The 21,302-nt window shown below is 35.5% G+C and overlaps 1 protein-coding gene across 3 annotated transcripts in view; it reads left to right on the forward strand.

Annotated features, from left to right (window-relative positions):
* Positions 1-372: 372 nt before the first annotated feature.
* EMC2 (ER membrane protein complex subunit 2) overlaps positions 373-21,302 on the forward strand; it is a 54,887-nt gene continuing 33,957 nt past the window's right edge. For all 3 annotated transcript variants that reach the window (XM_032415913.1, XM_032415912.1, XM_032415911.1), the window contains exons 1-5: positions 373-455; positions 6,764-6,877; positions 7,381-7,445; positions 10,152-10,237; positions 16,051-16,108. In XM_032415913.1, coding sequence (XP_032271804.1) covers positions 416-455; positions 6,764-6,877; positions 7,381-7,445; positions 10,152-10,237; positions 16,051-16,108 — 363 coding nt within the window. In that variant the 5' untranslated portion in view covers positions 373-415. The remainder of the gene's footprint in view (positions 456-6,763; positions 6,878-7,380; positions 7,446-10,151; positions 10,238-16,050; positions 16,109-21,302) is intronic.

Consider the following 21,302-nt stretch of genomic DNA (forward strand, 5'->3'; position numbering starts at 1 on the left):
CATGACGAGAACAAGGTACTATTAGGGAGTGGGAAGAGAACGAATACAGCTACATAGAAAAAAAAGAAAAACCGAGAGTGGTGCATATTAAAAAAACAAAACAAAACAAAACAGCATTTGCTAAAAAAAAAAAAAAAAATCCCTGGCAAAAAGTCACCTCAAAGCAAGCCGACTCCACTTCCCAGCGCTCAGCCACGGCGTCCTCAAAGTCCGTGAAAGCCTGTCGCCGCCCAGCTGGCCCCGCCCCTTTCCCCAACAGCCCCTCCGCAGAGCCGTGTGCACGTGCGCAGCGATTCCCGCCCCCTCCGCTCTCTCGACCAATGAAAAATGGTGTCGTAATTCACCACCTCCCGGTCTCAGGTCACGTGACAGTGTCTCCCCGCCCTCTCATTCCCTGCCTCCAGGTTCTGAGAAGATGGCGAAGGTCTCAGAGCTTTACGATGTCACTTGGGAAGGTAACTGCGGGCGGGGCGGGTGCGGAAAGACCAAAAGCCCTGGGAAGCGGTTCGGCAGTAACTGCTCCCGGTGGAGACGTGGATTCTCCGGTCTGTCTTCTGCACTGGAGCTCTCTCTGGACGGGCCGAGCCGAGGTGGTGGCTAAGGTGGAGGTTGAGGCTGACCCCTTCCTTGGCCCGGCCTCCGACTGGAGTCTGCGGTGTTCCCCACCGCTTGTGCTCATCGACAGACTGACCCACGTACTTCTGCGCCAGTACAGTGGCCCAGGGTAGCTTCCATTATAAGGCGGGAGGGCTGTCACACATTTCATGTGGCTGCTGGGCGGCGCGGAGGAGACGGGATAGTTGCCTGCTGAAGCTTCCCTGCAGCCAAGAAATACAGGGTCTATAGGCCTTTTATTAAGTGCTGTGTAAAGGTTACAACTCTGTGCAGTAAAGGTCTGTGAAAGACCCATGAACAAATCTGATTTTTCTACGTGCCACTTTACATTTCGTTCTCTCTGCAAAACTGGGTCTCTGAATTCTCCTCTTCAGTATTCGCTGCCCCATTTCCCCTCAAAACACACTTAGACTCGTAACACAACTTTCTTCTCACTTCCTGCCAGTAATTCCTTTTCTGAAAGGGAAAATAACTGGTTATCTTGGGCATATGCATAAGTGTGATGGACTTGTTTTCCCATCCTACTTTAATCTAAGGTGGAGTGTGTTGTTTAAATCTGGAAGCAGCCAAACTTTGAACCAATTCTGTAAGAGATTGTTCTCTTAAAAACTTTAGTGGGAAGCATGGTTAAGAGAAGAGCCTCGAGTTTCTCTAGGGCATGAAAGTTGTGTAATTGAAATTTCTATTCTCATCATTTAACAGTAGACTTTAATAGCTTATTTGTTTAGTGAATTCCTTCTTCAGATATTTAAACAATGACCTAATAACATGTGGACTGAAAGTTATATTGACCATTTAATGGTGAATGTATCTATCCACTATTACAAAATTGCAAACATGTATGGGAAAAGGTAAAATTCCTTTATACTTGAACTGAATTCAATAATTTATCATTGGTTTTGTGGCCTCTAGCTCACTGTGAACAGTATTTCTACCTGCATTTGGGGAATTCATTATATTAAAAGTATTAAATGCTTTGTGCTAGATCCTGGGTATATTAAATTAAGTAACACACAGTCCTTACTTTTAGGGAGTTCACAGTCTAATGGAGAGGACAGACCTGTAAAATACATAGTTTCAAAAGGTTTGTGTCAGGATATATTTTTAAGCCAGATGGTAGATATGTGGCTGTTACTTTTAATGCTTTTTAAAAAGTGTTTCAAATATTTCATGCTTTTTAGAAAGTGTTACTTTGAAGGTATGTTCAATATAGGTTTCTTAGATGGTAGGAACAAGTAGATGTGTAACTATCATTCCTACCAGCAGACAAGGTGACTTAACTAGGTAACTTGGACTTTATCCTGTGGGTATTCTAAGGAGGAGTGGATTTAGAATAATAAATATTAGCTACTTCACAAGTATGATTGAACAAAAGAGAGCATGTTAAAGTGCTTTTAAACTATTAAGTGCTTTATAAAAAATATGATCCTGCCCATGTCTCCAGCTTTATCTTAACTATTTTCTCCCTTACTTTGTGAGCTGGCTATGCTGACTTTTGTTGAATTCCCCTACTCCTCTGTCTTAGGGCTGGACAGATGCTATTTCTTCCACTAGGAGTGTTTTTCCTTTCTTGCCCTGTTCTTGCTACCATTATATATTCTGTTTATCAGAATTTCCCTCAAAGGTCATGAACTTCAGAGAGCCTTCCTTGACCACCCTACCCTAGCCCTCCACTAAAATTTTTTAAAAAGAAAAAAACAACAACAAAAGCAACAAAATGTACTCCTGGCCCTTAACTCTGTGTCCTCATACTATTGAAGTACTTATCCAATTTGTTAAGTTTTAAACTTCTGTCTCCTAGAATGGAGGGAGGGACCAGTCGTATCTTGGTCTTGTGCTAGACATTTTGGAGTTGCTCAGTCATTATTTGTTGACTAAGTGAATTGTTAATGGCATTAATAATAAACATTAACAAATTGTCACAAAAGACTATAAGCCATTTTTCTAGTATTGGAAAAATTTCTGTAGTATCTTAGGTAGACTTAGGCAGCTCACTTTACTAATAGGATATAGTTTGCTTATTTGTAAAATGAAGGTTTCAGACCTTTCCAGAATCAGAGTTCTGTTTTAGGGGACTTTTAAAGAGTGATCTAGATTTTTCTTTCAGAGACTTACAGTAACAAATTTTTAGGATTTTAGAAGGTGATAGAGGACTCTTAGAGATAGTTTTTTGTTTAGATTTTTTTTGGGAGGGCATGTCAGTTGGACCTGTGTCCTTAAGAATTCCATTGAACAGCATCATGAATTAAGGTTGTGGAAATGGCTTGTTCAAAAAGTACTATAATTCTTGTGATAGGAAAATTTATCACGTTTATAAAAGACCCATATAGTAAGTCTAACACAATCTTTTGGGCTCTATAAAAAAAGTAGAATATATGGTTTACTTATTCAACCGGTTGAAAATTAATGTTTGTTAGAGGAGTTACTACTTAGGAGTTTGGAGGTGGGAAAGAGAGTTGTAAGAAGGGTATAGCCAAGTTTCTCAAAAATAGGATATTTGACCAGGATATGGATAGGATGTCTAGCACAATGCCTGGCTTGAAATAGGCACTAAATGAATATTTGTTGGAAAAATAATTATTAAAGTACTTACTGTCTCTACTTTCTCTTTATTCAGTCATCCAAACAACATAATTTGGTTTCCATGCCCTCTCATTCCAGTAAGGTTTCTAGGGAAACCTAATGCCAGGTCTAATGTGGTTTTTTTTACCACTATATTAGTTGTTGCAGATCACACCATGAAACATTCTTTCCTTGGTTTCATAATAACATTATGGGTCTCCTCTTACTTTTCAGACCTTTCCTTTGTGAGTTTTCTATATCCATTTGCTCCTTGATTTTTAGTGTCCCTAATGGTTCTTTTCTTAGCACTCTACTTAATCTATTATTGGTGGTTATTAAACCTGAGATCAATAGAATCCTGACTGATGGAGGGGTAAGTTTCATGTGGTCTTTGAATTCCCTGAAATTGTATGTAAAATTGAATGTATGTAAACATGTACATCTTTCTGGGAAAAGAGGGTTCAAAGGTCTCATCAGATTCAAAGAGTCTAAAATTAAAAGGTTAAATGCCTTCTGTGGGTGATCTCATTCACACCTAGCTTTAACTATTAGCCTATATACTAAATAACATGTTAATTAAATACATATCTGGAGTACTTTGCACTAAGCACTGTCCTAGTTCCTGAGGATACAGTGCTAAACAAGACAGGCAGGATCCCAGATCTCATGGAACATACCCTGAGATTTCACTTCTAAGCTAAAGATACATACTTATGGATATGTATATGTTTTGTGAAGGTAATTTTTTCAAGGTAAGAGCTAGGTTGGCACCTTGAATGCTAGCCTAATTTGGGTTCAGCATATGGGCAAAGGGTGCAGTGTTATGGATAAGATCTGTAAAACACTAAATAATTTATATTCCCAAGGCACTTACTCCTCTTTTAAAATAATCTGTGAGGTTGGGGCACCTGGGTAGCCCAGTTGATTAAGCATCTGACTCTTGATTTTGGCTCAGGTTGTGATCTCAGGGTCGTGAGATCGAGCCTCAGGTCAGCTTCTGTGCTCAGTGCAGAGTCTGCGTGGGTTTCTCTCTCCATTTCCCTAGCCCCTCTCCTCTAAATGCTCTCTCTCTCTCAAATAAATAAATAAATCTTTTTTTTTTTTTTTTTTTTTTAAGATTTTATTTATTTGAGAGAGAGAGTGCACAAGAGGGGGTAGGGTCAGAGGGAGAAGCAGGCTTCCAAATGAGCAGGGAGCCTGATGTGGGACTCGATCCTGGGACTCCAGGATCATGACCTGAGCTGAAGGCAGTCGCTTAACCAACTGAGCCACTCAGGTGCCCATAAATAAATCTTTAAGATAAAATAAAATAATCTGCTAGGTTGAAAGTGAATGTGGATTTAAGACTGTAAGTGAACCATGGTATAGGGGATAGAGTTTGAATGAGTTTTGAGAACCCATGCTGTGGATCTAAAGATAACATATGTTGTGATGTGATAAGGGGTGTGTATTTGGTTTTTTGTCGCTAGTTCCTGTCACAGAGCTCCTAAACCCTTGAAATTTCCTGAATGATAGGGTTGATAGGAACAGTTTTTGTTATATTTAGTCTTTTTTTCTGGGTTTCTGACACAAGAGCCTCTAAGACCTTTGGAGTTTCTAGAATTGTAAGAGTATCTTTTTGTCTACTAATGAGATGATTGGAGGCTGGTTGCTTCCGGTTGGGGGGTGGTCATCCAAAAGACCAGGGCAAGATTAAAAGGTTGGAATTTTAGTCTCATTCCTTGACTTCCTGGGAGGGGAGATCATCTGGAGATCAGTCATGCCGGTGGAATGAAATCCCCATAACCCCCCTTAAGCAATGGTGTTTGGAGAGCTTCCAGGTTGGTAAGCACATCAAGGTACTGGGATGGTGACTCGCTTAGAGAGAACATGGAAGTTCCTCTGCTTCCCTTCCCTCCCCCCCCCCCTTTACCCTATGTAGCTCTTCCATTTGGCTGTTCCTGAGTTGTATTTTTTATAATAAATCCATAATAATAAGTGAAGCACTTATCTGAGTTCCTTGAGGCATTCTTGCAAACCTAAGGAGGTGGTTGTGAGAACCCCAGACTTTTTTTTTTTAAGATTTTATTTATTTATTTGAGAGAGAGAGATCACAGAGGCAGAGGGAGAGGGAGAAGCAGACTCGCCGCTGAGCAGAGAGCCTGATGCGGAGCTTGATCGCAGGACCCTGAGATCATGACCTGAGCCAAAGGCAGATGCTTAACCGACTGAGCCACCAAGGCACCCTGAACCCTAGACTTTATAGACAGTTGGTCAGAAATATTGGTGGCCCTGACTTGTGATTGCTGTCTAAAGTGGGGGCAGTTTTGTGGGACTGAGCCCTTAACCTGTGGGGTATGAATGACCTTTTTTTTTTTTTTTTTTTGTCCATTTCCTCTTCAACCTTGTAAGATTCAGTGCAAGGTTATTTCCTCTGTGTAGTGAGAGTCAAGCTGATTTCTAGTTGTCAGTAGAAGGAATTAACTGTGTGTTAATTTGATTTTCTCAGATCATTTAGGATCTGTTTTTGTCTTGGATTTTTGTTTTTTTGTTTGTTTGTTTGTTTTAGACTTTGAGCTATAGGGACTCAGATAATGCATACGAAAGTGTGAAAATCCTTTGTGCTTCTTTTATACTTTTTCTCTAGGGGCCTGGCATATTGTTTATTTAACTCATGTGTTCAACAACAATTTAACTGTTTAAATCTATTCTATATCTGTGTCTGTAGAAGGAAGAAGTTGGTACTTCAGATGAATAAATATGTTAGATTTTCAGAGGTAGGAGTAAGAAAGCATCTATGTGATTGGCGAATTGGACATTTCATTCTACCATAACTATATGAAAAAGATCTTTTGTTTACTGGATTAGGTACTCTTTCTTTTTCCTCGTTATTATTCCTGCTGTCAATATGCTGTTCATTAAAATTCCTGTTTCCTCTTGTCTTATAATATGCAAAGTGGTTCTTGTGACTTGTTTGCTAGTGCTTTTTACCTTACTCTACATTTTTATTATTGTATATATAATCGAAAGATTTCCTTTGTTCTGAATCTGTCACTGTTTATTTTCTTGCATGGTTGTGTATCTTTATACATTGTATATACTTTTGTAATGTTATTAAGGAAGTTTTGTGATGACTATCCTTTCAATGCTGATTGCCTAATATGATCCCCTGATTATGAAATTTTACATTGTTGAGTGAGTAGGAGCTTCCAGGAGTACTTTGGATTTTTGAGATTTCTATGTATAATTTTATGTGTTTTTTTTTTTTTCCCTGGGAAAATTATCTCTAGCTTTTATCAATTTCTGAGAGTTGTCTGTAACTTCAAAAAAGTGAAGATCCATAGTTGCTTAAAGGGTTAAAGGATCTTTGTAGCAGACCAATGCCATTCATTACTTTTATAGTTGTAACATCAGTTGTAAGGTCTTTAATCTTCTAAAGGATCTGTTGCTCTTATTAAATTGGTTTTCTGCTTTATGAATTTTGACATACCATAGACTTATATTAGTGTGACTTTATTTTCCCTACCTGAGAAGTTGATTTCAACTTCCTTATCAATTTTTTGATACTGATCAAATATATATGTAATAACAAACTTTATTTTTTCAGAAATGCGAGATAAAATGAGAAAATGGAGAGAAGAAAACTCACGAAACAGTGAGCAAATTGTGGAAGTTGGAGAGGAATTAATTAATGAATATGCTTCTAAGCTTGGAGATGATAGTAAGTTCTTTATTCATGCTTGGCTCGTGTTCTGTTTTGGTTTTTAGTTTTTTTTTTTTTTTTTAAAGCATCTTTTTATTATGTTTTTCCTGCTGTTTATATCAATCTATGATTTGTCCCTTTTTTAAAAAAACTTCTCAGGATGTCTAATGATGCATTATTTTGAGAAGGATTTCTAATTGCTGGTTGTAGTGAAGCAATCAAATAGGTATTTTTCTTTTAAAGCTCACAGGGCTATTGTCCTGGTCTGATCAAAATGTATTTCATAAAGAATTTTTTAGAAGAGCAAAGGTATTAAATAATAGTAGATTTTTTTAACCTTATAAGATATTAAAATATTTTACATTACTGAAAGCACATAAGGATGCTTTCTTAATTCTAGATATGTAATAAATCAATTTTCAGTTGCAAGTAACGTTCTCTAAGATATCAGAAACAAGAAGAATAATTTCTTTTGGGAGATTTTTACATTAAATTCATTTTTTTTCTCTCTCTCTGTCTAGTTTGGATCATATATGAGCAAGTGATGATTGCAGCCCTAGACTATGGTCGAGATGACTTGGCATTGGTAGGTATTTAAACTAATTATATTTTATTTTATTTTAAATTTGCTACATGAATTATAAGTAGCTAAAATTTTGTGCATGGCTTGTATTTGAATGCTTTTATAGGTCGTTTTCAGTGCTACTTTTAAGAATAGGAGAAAAAAAAAAAGAATAGGAGAAACTAACTAGGTACTTTGGGACAGGGAATGTTCTTAAATCTTTTTAATAATCTTGGGAAGTATTTAGTATTCCAGTTTTACTGAAGAGGTTAAATTAGTTGGTGAAGGTTATCTAGTTAAGAGGTAAATTATGCTATTACAGAGTTTAAAATAAGAAGCATATAGTTTAAAACAAGTTTATCTTTTGGCTTGTTGAATGACTTTCATAACAGAGAGTCACTGACTTACGATGATTCGACTTAGGATTTTTCAACTTTATGATGGTGTGAAAGTATTACACATTCAGTAGAAACTATACTTTGAATTTTGGTCTTTTCCCAGGCTAATGGTAGGTGGTATGATACTTTCTCATGATGCTGGGCAGTGGCAGTGGGCTATACCTCCCAGTCAGCCATGTGATCACAAGGGTAAACAACTGATAAACTTATTACCATTCTATACCCATACAACCATTCTGTTTTTCACTTTCAGTACAGTATTTAGTAAATTACATGAGATAGTCGATACTTTATTATAAAATAGGCTTTGTGTTAGATGATTTTGCCCAACTATAGGCTAAAGTAAGTGTTCTGAGCATGTGTAAGGCGTGCTAGGCTAAGCTATGCTGTTCAGTAGATTAGGTATATTAAATGCATTTTTGACTTTCAATATTTTGAACTTACCATGGATTTACTGGGATGTAACCCTATCGTAAGTGGAAGATCTATACATAATGTTAAATACTCTTTTGCAGTGTTGTAAATGTATCTCTTAAATTATTAGAAAATCCTAACACGTGTAGAATATGACTTAAAATATTAATACTGCTTTTAAAATAAAAGAATGATAATAGCTGTATTTTTGAAAACTTGTGATAGGCCCTGTGCTAAATGCTTTATATCATACTTTATTTAATCTTAACAGTTATTTCTTAATTTGATTTTTGCTTGACACTATCATTATACTCATTTCATAAATCAAGAAGTGGAGGTTTTGGCTTTTTTGTTCTATTGTTTTATAATCCTGAGTTCTTAAGTACTACTTTATGCTACTTCCTCATTTAAGCCACAAAGAAAGTACATGCAAACAGAAAGTAGAAATACCAGAGAATATATGCATCTCTGAAATAGCATTGTTTTTTTCCAAGGTAATTAATTATGTTATGTTGGCTATACATCTAATTTCAGTGGAGCTGCTAGTAATAAAAAAAATATTCCATAAAACCTTTTAGATTACCTTCAGAACCTATGAGAGTCTATTTATTTATTTATTTATTTATCTATCTATCTATCTATTTAAGGGGGGAGAGTTAGGGGGCGAAGGAGAGAGAGAATCTCAAGCAGGCTCTATGCTCAGTGCAGAGCCCAACCTGGGGCTCGATCCCATGACCGCGAGATCATGACCTGACCTGAAATTAAGAGTTGGACACTTAACCAACTTAACTCTGAAATAGTCTTTTAAATATTTACAGAGGTGGCAGCTTACATCTTAAGGGAAATATTGAGTTGTTTTTTAAGTAGCCAAATGCCATTTGATAAAGTAGGAGAATCAAATTAGATAATGTTGATAACCAAAGCAGGAGATCAAATTAAATGGTAGCTTTTTTTGTAACACAGTATTTTTTTTAATGTTCAGAATTCCTACACAGCTTAATTGACCAAACAGTATGAGTTTTGTGTGGTGTCAAAGAAATAAGCGAACATCATCTTCAGTTTTGACTAACTTGAATATTTTTCTTAGTGTGGCAGATTTTTAGCCACATACTTGAAAGCTATATTTCCAGATCATGTTATAACTTACTTTCTTATTAATTAATAGTTTCTTCACTAGTGAAAGGTATTTTTTTGGTCACTTATGCTTTGGGGCACTAGAATGGACCATTTTTATAATCCTTAATATTTCTAGTGCTTCCAAGACTCTTAAAATCCTCATATGTTGCTGAGAACATAGTTGGTGCTCAAAATACTTGATTCTTTATTTATTGAAGTTGATGGGTGAGTTATGGATATCTCCCAAAGGAGATTGGTACTCTCCAGATTTGGTGTCTGTGTTTTATGACCCCAAATCATGGTATGTGTACTGACAAAATGATTGGTTAATACATGAGGGCATGTATTAACAGGGCAAATTGTGTTATAGTATTTGCAGGACTTGGGAGTACTGTCAAAGAGCTTAATTTTTTCAAGAGAATGCTTAGATAATAGAAACTAAAAGCCAGGAAGTTGTTATAAACGTTTAAGTTGGGCCTAACACGTTATGGAAGCAATTGTGAAGGAGGAGTAATATGCCAGTATCTGAAGAGTTATTAGTGTATCCCATGACCTGCTTATTTTCCCAGTTAAGAGCATAATCAGTTTCTGAGAACTGATTGTTGCTCCCACTGTAATTTCAGAGTTCTTCTTTTACCCCATTATTCATTACCAGTTAATTTCACTTCATGTTGTTAGAGTACACTAATGAAATGATTTAAGAAGATACATTGAAGACTATATAGGCCATTCCTTGTAGCCCATTTAGTGTATGTAATGTAATTACTACTCTTTAAGTCTATTTTACCGATTATTTTTTCAGTTTTGTCTTCAGGAGTTGAGAAGACAGTTCCCTGGCAGTCACAGAGTCAAAAGACTAACTGGCATGAGATTTGAAGCCATGGAAAGGTAACTGAATCTTAAAAACAGTATGATCCCATTTTAAAATGGCAAACATGGGGTCTAGATATAGGTTCTCCTGCCTCCATGACAACATCATTAATTGTGCAAGATCTTTTGCTACTGAGCTTCAGAATAGTGTCAGAGTGCTTTTCAGCATAAATCTTGCCCGTTACTCCCAATAAATAGGATTTGACACAGGAGTGCAATTCATTTACCATCTCTGGCCTAGTGAAATGGGATTGTGTTTTGGAGTAAGGATTGGTTTTAAATCCTGTTTCTAGGATTTATTAGTTGTATATCTGGCACATTATATAAATTATTTAAGCCTTTTAGCCTTATTCCTCTGCAAAATGAGAGTACTACCAATTTATCAGGGTTGTTTTGGGAATTAGTAATGACATATGTGTAGTACCCTTCCAGGTATTCGAGGTATAGAAGTTACTTATTTTTTTAATGAGATATAATTGACATTGTATTAGTTTCAGGTGTATGACATCATGATCTGATATTTGTGTATATTGTGAAATGATTATCACAGTAAGTTTAGTTAATATCCATCACCATACATTGTTATACTTTTTTTTTTCTTACGAGAACTTTTAAGATTTACTCTCTCAGCAACTTTCACTTACACAACACAGTATTGTTAACTATAGTGACTATGCCGTACATTATATTCCCAGGACTTATTTTATAACTGGAGATTTGTACCCTTTGAGCACTGTTACCTATTTTGCCCACCCCCGCTGCCCACCTCTGGCAGCCACTAATCTGTTCTCTGTGTCTGTGAGTTTGTGTTCTTTTTGATTCCACATGTGAGATCATGTAGTATTTGTCTTTCTCTGTTTGACTGTTACATTTAGCATATGCCCTCAAGGTCCATCCAAGTTGTCATAAATAAAAGAATTTCTTTCTCTTTTATGGCTGAATAATATTCCATTATGTCAGACTTCTTTATCTACTCATCTGTCAATGGGCACTTAGGTTGTTTCCATGTATTAGTTATTGCAAATAATGCTGCAATGAACGTGAGGTTGGAAATATCTTTTCAAGATAGTGATTTTGTTTCCTTTGGTTAAATACCCAGAAGTGGAATTGCTGGATCAAATGGTAGTTCTATTTTGAATTTTTTAAGGGACCTCCATACTGTTTTTCATGGTGTCTGTGCCAATTTACATTCCCATCAATGGTGCACAAGGGTTTCCTTTTCTCTGCATCTTTGCCAACACTTGTTATGTCTTGTCTTTTTGATAATAGCCATTCTAATATGTGTGAGGTAGTAGCTCATTGTGGTTTTGATTTTCATTTCCCTGTTGATTAGTGATGTCGAACACCTTTTCATGTACCTGTATGTCTGTCTTGGTTGTCTTTTCATTTTGTTGAATGTTTTCTTTGTTGTACAGAAGCTTTTGAGTTTGATGCAGCCCCACTTCTTTATTTTTGCTCTTGTTGGCTTTTGCTTTTGGTGTCAAATCTAAAAAATCATCACCGAGACTGACATCGGAGAGCTTACTGCTTATGTTTTCTTCTAGGAGTTTTACTATTTCAGGTCTTAATGTTGATGTCTTTAATCAATTTCGAGTTGATTTTTATGTGTGGTGTAAAGGTAGTGGTCCAGTTTTATTTTTTTGCATGTGGCTGTCCAGTTTTCCCAACACCATTTATTGAAGAAACTATCCTTCTCCCATTGTATATTTTTAGCTTCTGTTTTGTAAATCAGTTGGCCATGTATGTGTGGGTTTGTTTCTGGATTTTCTGTTGTTACATTAATTTATGTGTTACATTAATTTATGTTGTTATGCCAATACCATAATGTTTTGATTCCTATACCTTTGTGATACAGTTTTTTTTTTTTTTAAGATTTTATTTATTTGTTTGACAGAGAGAGACACAGCGAGAGAGGGAACACAAGCAGGGGGAGTGGGAGAGGGAGAAGCAGGCTTTCCACGGAGCAGGGAGCCCGATGTGGGGCTCGATCCCAGGACCCTGGGATCATGACCTGAGCCGAAGGCAGACGCTTAACGACTGAGCCACCCAGGCGCCCCTGTGATATAATTTGAAATCAGGAAGTATGATGTCTCCAGCTTTGTTCTGATTGCTCAGGATGGCTTTGGATATTCAGGGTGTTTTGTGGTTCCACGCAAATTTTGGGATTATTCTAGTTCTGTGGGAAATGCCATTGGAATTTTGATAGGGATTGCACAGAATCATTACATTACTTTAGGTAGTATGAAAATTTTACCAGTATTTTTCCAATCCATGAGCATGGATATCTTTTGATTTTCTCAGTTTCTTTCATCAGTGTTTTAATTTGGTGTTTTAGGTAAGACAGAGTTAACTTGTATGTCATAGTAGCTTTTAGTAAGCAGAATGTATTGATATAATTTTTCTTAATCCCTTTATTCCTTAGCTTATGTGTTTGTGTATATATACAGTTTAATCCCATTAGACTGTCTTTGTAAGCAAGTGAAGGGCATAGATAAAGAAAAATAAATAAAATAGTATTATTTTAGGTTAGCAGAAGGTAATTTTGAATCAAAGGACAGAAGGAAGAAATCTACAAAGGACTGTTTCTGAATCAGTGTTCTACTCTAATATCACTTTTTGTTTTATTTCAAATAGTATAAATTTCTAGAGCATTCTTAAAATGTGTGAATAGCCAAACACATCCCAGAGTCCAAGATGAATGATTTTTTTATTTTTCTGTTTTTGTTTATTTAAATTCAATTAGCCAATATATAGTACATCATTAGTTTTTGATGTAATGTTCAATAATTCATTAGTTGCGTATAACACCCAGTGCTAAGATGAATGATTTTTAAAATTAACTTGTAAAGATTTGAGAGGTACTAGTTTCAAAGCACACATTTTAATAGTTACTATCCCTCTACCCATCTTCTAACCAAACAAAAAAATTGATATGGTAACAATAATTTATTTTTAAGTCAAGTTTTCTAAGACACCTACTGAACTCTAATTCTTTAAGCCTTACTCTTTAATTGAAACTCATGTAATCATTTTACTCAGTAAGGTTTTGCTGTTTTTTTTTTTTTTTAAAGTGACTACTATGTGTCTTTGAATTAGAGTGATCTGTGGCATGTTAAAAAAAAATATGTAGTTGCCTACTCCCCACTTAACAGAGATCACTTTGTTAGAGGTGTAATCCAGATCTTTCTTTTAAAAGAAGCCCTGCAGGAGAATAGACAAGTAGGTTTGAGAACATTGCTGACTAAAGGTAAATTCTTGTGGACCTTCAGTGTATTAGGATTCTCTAAGGAAACAGAGCCAAGAAGATATTGCTGTACATATATAGGGGTGAGAGGAGGGAGGAAGGATGCATAGGGAGAGGGTGAGATTTATTATGAAGCAATTATGGAGGCTGAGCAGTCCTAGAATCTGCTGTCTGCAACTTGGAGACCCAGGAAAGTTGGTGATGTAGTTCAGTCTCAGTCCAAGTCCAAAGGCCTGAGCACCAGGGAGTCGATGGTGTAAATTCCAGACTAATGGCAGGAGAAGTTGAGATGAGATGTTCCAGCTCAAGTAGTGAGGCAGTAAAAAGGGGTGAACACCTCTTTCCTCTGCAGTTGTTTTATTCAAGCTCTCAAGGGATTGGGTAATGTCCACCCACATTGGGGAAGGCTATCTATTTTACTGAGCCCACAGATTCAAATGCTGATCTCACCTGGAAGTATCCTTTGACATATCCAGGAATAGTATTTAATCTGGGCACCATATGGCCAGTCAAGTTGATATGCATCACGCTCAGTTAGAAAAATTAACCATCATAGTTTTTACAGAACTTACTATTTTTTAATTATAGTAAAACTTAAATATATTTAGGGGCGCCTGGGTGGCTCAGTCGTTGGGCGTCTGCCTTCAGCTCAGGTCATGATCTCAGGGTCCTGGGATCGAGCCCCGCATCGGGCTCCCTGCTCCGCGGGAGGCCTGCTTCTCCCTCTCCCACTCCCCCTGCTTGTGTTCCCTCTCTCGCTGTGTCTCTCTCTGAAAAAAAAAAAAAAAAAATTTTTTAAAAAAAAAAAAAAAAAAAAAAAAAACTTAAATATATTTAAATATAAAACTAGGTATTAATACTTTATGTGTGTAGTTTCTTTTTTTTTAAAGATTTTATTTATTTATTTGAGAGAGAGAGAGAGCACATAACCTGAGGGTAGGGGCAGAGGGAGAAGGAGAAGCAATCTCTGCTGAGCAGGGAGTCTGACCTGACCCTGAGATCATGACCTGAGCCAAAGGCAGATGCTTAACTGACTGAGCCACCCAGGTGCCACTATGTGTATAGTTTTTGTACAACTATAAAAACAATGTAGGTTTTCTAATAAAAAACCCCCAAAACTAGAAAACTACTAAAATTCAGGTTATTGTTATATTAATGAAATGAATGGTTTCCTATTATCTTCTGTTATTCCCAGTGTGTTTGTCAGAGATTATGTAGTTGGAAAAAGATTCCCAGGGGATTCTCATGTACTCTGTCTTGTGAGAACCCTTGCTGTATAACATTTATTTTGTCCTTATTTATATACTTCATTGTTTTGTTTTATTACTATTTAATGATTTTATTTTAGGTTTCCCCATTTAGTTGCAGGCTCTTTTGAGGCTAACATACTTCTATATTACCATGTGTAGTTTGAGGTCCAAACTAATTTAATTTGAACTACTCAAGTCTGTTTGACTTAGTGTGCAGTGATGCTATTTGGTCTTTGTATGGTATGAACACATTTACAAATTAAGTCTGCTTTTATTTTTCTCAGTTCTCTGCTACAGTTAAAATAGTCTTACCTACTAGCATGATCATAATCACAAGAGGCTTGGGCACTAAAATTGTGGGGCAGTATTTAGTTAAAAGATGTGTCATTGTAATGATAATAGAATATTCATATATTGAATATCATTAAGAGAAAAATATAAAATTAAAAAATTAGGAAACTTATGAATAGATCTCAAGAATTTAGCTGTTGTTCCTAGTTTTGGAAACATTGCTGTGAAAGTTTTTAAACATTGTTCTTTGTTTTCTTTAAAGATCTGTATCTAGAAATGGAGAAATTGATTGGAGTAGAGTTAGGGTTATGGATACTGTTAGGAAGGAATTTCAGAATCAGTTATTCCCTTACACCCTAAACAAGATTCCCAAATATAAGAGTATATGATGTTCTTTATGTGATTTCTGATGTATCCTTCCCCTTGATTCCCTATCACATAATGTTTATTTTGGCTTGTTAGTCATATGCTGAAATATTTGATTATTTTTTTCATTGATAAATTGTTAACTATTTCCTTTATAAGATTGTAACCCAGGAGAGTGTATTTCAGGTGTATATTTAACAGGTGCTTAATGAATTGAACTGAACCAACTCAACTAAGAAAAGCTATCATAAGTATTCATTAAAGAGGAGAATTAAATCACAGATCATTTCCTTATGGATTTGTTTATTAAAATTAAACTTGTTCTTATGCTTTATTGGCTGTAATTCTAGGTATACCTAGGACCACAAAGGTATCTTTGTGTTGCTAGTTTTTACCTTTGTATTTAGGCCAGATTGAATCAGTGCATTTTTGTTCATCTCTTTTTTTGTTGTTGTTCATGAATCAGTATATTAAGTTTTTCTATAAATACTTTATACGTGAATTATTTTCTTTAAAAAATGATACTGTAGCAAATATCTGTTGTTACATGAAGATCAGAAGAGACTTGGATTGCAATTTTAAATGCATTTAAAGTCCTGCCAGTTTAGTCTTTTTCTGTATTTACTATTTGTCACTAAAATTTAAAATAATGATTCTTGATTTTTTTTCTTTTTATATAGATATGATGATGCTATACAACTATATGATAGAATTTTACAAGAAGATCCAACTAACACTGTAAGTTAGCTGAATTGCCCTGAAGATTGTCTAAATTTTGTTTTAAAAGATGAAATTAATTCAGTTTTTGAAATAATGGAAAAATACATATGAAACCAGGTTTTATCTTTTTAAATACTTTATGTTGGGCCACATTTTTAAAAGAGACTTAAAACTCTTCAGTGAAATTTGACTCATAGGGTATCTTATTAGGAACTAGTGGAAATTTAGAAAGAAAGAATTTTATGTGTTTGCAAAAAAGCCCAGCAGAGCTCAGTGGATTTGTAGTATTTTGAAGTTTATGATAAAATAACTTGTTTGCCTAGTTATATTTTAGTTGTCTCAATGAAAAATGAGAGAAGTTGTCATAGTAATTGGTATATGGAATTAATAAAGGTGTTTTGATTTGGTTTTGCTTTTTTCTGCCTTATACTTGAATAGGAATGCATATAGGTATATGTAATATACATGTTTACGTATATTCATATATGTATATATGTATAAAGAAGAAATATGTATATTGTGTTTCCCATAAGATGACATCTTTACTTTATCCTGATTTGAACAGGTATATCAGTATATTGGGCAGATTATTTGTTCCAAATATACTTATGTGGTATTTTTGTTTTAAAAATACCCTCAAGAGGGGCACCTGGGTGGCTCAGTTGGTTAAGCGACTGCCTTTGGCTCAGGTCATGATCCCGGAGTCCTGGGATCGAGTCCCACATTGGGCTCCCAGCTCAGCGGAGAGCCTGCTTCTCCCTCTGACCCTCTCCCTTCTCATGCTGTTTCTCTCTCTCTCTCTCTCTCAAATAAATAAATAAATAAAATCTTAAAAAAAAAAAAATACCCTGAAGATTTTTTTTAATTTTGAGAACATTTTAGTTTACTGTTTTTGCATAATGGCTTTCCTCAGACTTACCTTCTACTCAATGAAAAGTTAGAGAGATTTTAGATAACATATCAGGCATTTTAATGTTTTTTTTATTATGTCCATACACACATGCCTGCTAAAAGAAAATCATATTTTTAAAATTTTTAAACAAAAACCAGTTTGGGTTTGTTTTGTCCTTTTATAGAAGGAGGTATTGTTATATTAACACAACACAAATACATGAAAGTTTTCTCTTATTTGGCAAGTGTTTCATTAAAAATACACATTTTTAAAAAGCCATTTAATGTATAATTATGGATTATAAGATGCAAATATACTTGATAATTGAACTTTAGTTACTTTGCTCAATTTAAGTAAATTATTTATGCTATATTGGGCAATTATTTAATATCTAAGTGTGCAATATTCAGTTAGCATTTATCACAGGCATTCATTGGTCATAAATCCCTGATCTCTGCTTGTCCCTTCTGATACTCTGTGGTAATACTTACATCTGTTGCCTAAATGGTAGTCTTTTTTCAGCTTTATTGAAATAAAATTGACAAGTAATGTTGTGTAAGTTATACAGTGTGGTTATATATATATAGTGAAATGGTTTAGATTTTTGCTTTTAATATTATCCATCCCAGGGAAATTTTCTCTGGAAACTTCCTAGGTCTTTTTTTTGGGGGGGGAGGGGGAAGGTAGAGGTAGATAGTTGAATAACAAGTATTTATTATTTTGTGAGGCTTCTCAGCATATACAAAGTTCAAGGAAAAGTTTTGACAGAGCTGCAAGCCTATCCATTATTAAAAAACAAAACAAAACAAAAAATCAAAAATAGAGCTTCTGTTAGTTTATCTACATATTTCCAATAAAAGAGTTAAAATTGGAAAGTTCTGAATAATTTTTTTAATCTTAACTATCCTAATCACTTGCCACCTGTTTTAATAAAATAGCACCATTTTTCTTTTCCTGAAGCTTTTCTCATGTACTTATTTCAGTTATAAGACTTCACTACAATTTCAAAGGTATTCATTTTTCACGTAGCCAAATATTGAAAATATGAAATCAAGTTTCTGAAAAAAGTTTGTTTCATGTTTTTTTTTTTTAATACCAGGTTAAAAGTCAATAACTTTTGATTTATTTTCTTGGAATTAGGAGTCAAACATTTTACTTCTGTGTTAGTTTAAGTTGGAGATATTTTTAATAAGTTATTTCACTTTTTCAGGCTCTAAGATAATATGTAATTATTTCTCTGTGTTTGTAGTACTTTTCATATTCTATGGCTCTAAGATTGACTAAAAGAAAAACCCAAATGGTTTCATTCATAGACCATGTAAGAGGTGGTAATAACTAAATCCTTTAGTTGCTAGGTAAACATTTTAAAACAAGGTGACTAAATTCAGCTTTGCTAAATGTATTATTCTTTCATTAAATATTGTCTTTATCTAATGTCCCCTTAGTCCCTTCTGTCCTTCTGTAAATGTTTATTGAGTGTCTGTCATGAGCCACCAGAATGTTGGTGTTACTAAGAATCAAGACAGTTTCTGTCAATGTATCCATAGAAAGCACTGTGGTAGACTTTGAGGGAGATAACAAAACTATATAAGACCTAGAGCTCATTAAGTCTAGTAGGGGAAGAATTCAGTTACATAAACAGTTAAGTGGCAGTGTAGAAGACATCACAATTTCTTTTTTCAAAGCAACTGTAAAGTATTACCTCAAAGGTGGGAAAGTCTAGTTGCACCCTCATCCATAGTTATAATTCAAGCTTTTACACTGTAGCTCTTCTTTGCGTTGTATAAAAGTGATCATATGACTCTATTATTGGTCTTGTGCCTCTATGTTTCTAGATGTCCAGTATAGAAATGAGGTTGTTCATTCAGGTTTTAAGGAGCTCTGCTCCCCTCTCCTATGCATTCATTAATCTTTCAAAAAAACATTTGTTGAGTGCTTACAGTGTGCTGGGAATAGAACAAATTAGACACCCACTTGACCTTGTACTTAGGGATGCAGAGTGGTGTAGTGAGCAGATTGTGGACTTTGAAAATAGACTGTTAAATTTTTAGTCACTTTTTGTGTGATTTTTGAGCCTTGCGGGCCTTGAAGGATGAGTGTGGTTGAAATGAAGCAAAGATGACGGACCGGGGAATGTTCTCATTATCTCATGAATGAAACCTTGGCACTATTTAAGTACAAAGTCTACCTAGGGAAGAAAGAATAAAGTGATTAGAAAGGAAGTTTTCAAATTTTCTTTAGGGAGGATGCTGAAATGGACTTTTCCCCCCATCTATTTTTAAAAGGTTGTGAAATATTTTTTTGAAAATGTAATACATACCCACGTTAAAAATTACAAACAATACAAAAGAATATATGGTGAAAAATAAGTCTTTCTTCTCACCCCTGATCTCACATCCTCCTTCACTTAGGCAAACATTATTAACAGTTTCTTATGTGTTCTTCCAGAGATTTTTCCCTTGTGCACACACAAATATGCACTTGTGTATCAGTGTATCCCTTTTTACAGAGAGAGTTGTTGGAAATGCAAATGGTGGCATATTCTACCTTGCAGTCGTTGTAAAGATCATGCTATATGTTAGCACATCCTTACATCCTCTGAATAGCTGCATAGCATTGTGTTGCATGATGTATGAAAAACAGTCTCTTGAAAAACAGTTTCTTGAAGTAAGTCCCCCTTGATAAACCTTAGGTTGATTTTGATATCTTCCTCCCAGGTACAGTGTTGCAGTGAATGTCATTTGTACGATGGATTCCTCCTCTGGAATCTAAGTCTGGAGATCCATGCATTTTAAATTTTGATAGATGTTACCAAATTTCCTTCCACAAAGGCTTTTTAGCTATCCATATTCATTTCTGTGGAATGAGAGTGCTTCTTCTCCTGTATCCTCCCACATGGTATACTATCAGCTTTTTTGTTTTTAACCTTTGCCAGTCTAATTGGTAAAAAACATGATCTTGTTATAATTTGCATTATGAGTGATGTTGAATATCTTTTAATATGCTTAAAAAGCCATTTGTATTTCTCTTAACTGCCTCCTTCAATATGTTTTTCAAATGAAATTTTATTTCTGTTCTTGTCGAAGAAAGGGCATGGTTCTGGTGCTCTACATAGTTAACCTCTCCCTTCTTCCCTACTCATTGACCTCTGAGAAAAATTGGGGTTCTGAGGAACAATATACCTCTGAATTGGTTCATTGTACAAAGTGACTGGAGATGCAACAAGATGGCCTATATTTGTGAACAATCTGGTATGCGACACTTCAGAATTTAATTTTTATTCTTAGAAAATGGACAATGAATGGGGTGCCTGGGTGGCTCAGTTGTTGGGCATCTGACTCTTAATTTCGGCTCAGGTCATGATCTGAGGGTTGTGAGGTCGAGCCCCGTGTCAGGCTCTGAGCATGGAGCCTGCTTAAGATTCTCTCTCTGCCCCATGCCCCTTTCTCACACACTCGCTTGCTCTCTCTAAAAAGAAAAAAAGAAAATGGACAATAAAGTCAAATTTTGATTAGGGAAATACCACCAGATATTTTTAGAAAGAACTTTGTTAATAATATGGGAGATAGTTTGAAGGAGGTGCAGAGATGAAATAATTTGTAATTTGGAGGCTCTTCTGTCCTAGGCCAGAGATTATGGGGTCTAAACCTAGGACAAGTGGAATTGGAAGGGATAGGGAATGGGTGAAAGAATATTTTGCAGTGAAAGTACACAAACAATTAAAATTAGTTAGCCGTGAATGGTTTTTAGAAGGGTAACTTTCAAATGTGAAAGTTTCAGTCATTAACCTGTGAGAGTCAAATATTGGATTAGGTTCACTGAGCTTTTATCCCTTAGGTTGCCTAAGCACCAGTCAGGTTTTTGTTTGCTTGCTTTTAAAATAAAAGTAGGCTTTTCTTCCTTTGAAAGCTTCTTGAGGGAAAAAATGTCCATTGCATGAACTAATGCCTAGCATATGGTAGGCCTTCAGTGAATACTTGCTGAATGAATACTTTTCAGAAGGAAGTATGTTAATTACTGTCTTTTTAGTTGAATTTCATATTTCAGAAAGATCAGATTTTACCTTGAATTGTGAACTGCCTATTGTGATTTATCAAATATTTGAAGTTTTGTTTTAGAATTAGATGTAATTGCCTCTGTGCCAAGGGTGAAGATGCTTTTTAGAATGTCACATTTCCCACGGTCATGGGCATAAGCCCTGGAAGAACCCAGAATACTGCTTTCCTTCTGTTGGCCAATGGTCTGTTTCTTTCTGGGTCCCAGAATCTGCAGTAGGGAGAGATGTAGATTGTATTTTGCTGGTAGACCTTAATCCTTTAA

Source organism: Phoca vitulina, unplaced genomic scaffold (genome assembly GCF_004348235.1).
Source record: "Phoca vitulina isolate PV1807 unplaced genomic scaffold, GSC_HSeal_1.0 scaffold18, whole genome shotgun sequence".
In the NCBI taxonomy this organism is placed as follows: Eukaryota; Metazoa; Chordata; class Mammalia; order Carnivora; family Phocidae; genus Phoca; species Phoca vitulina.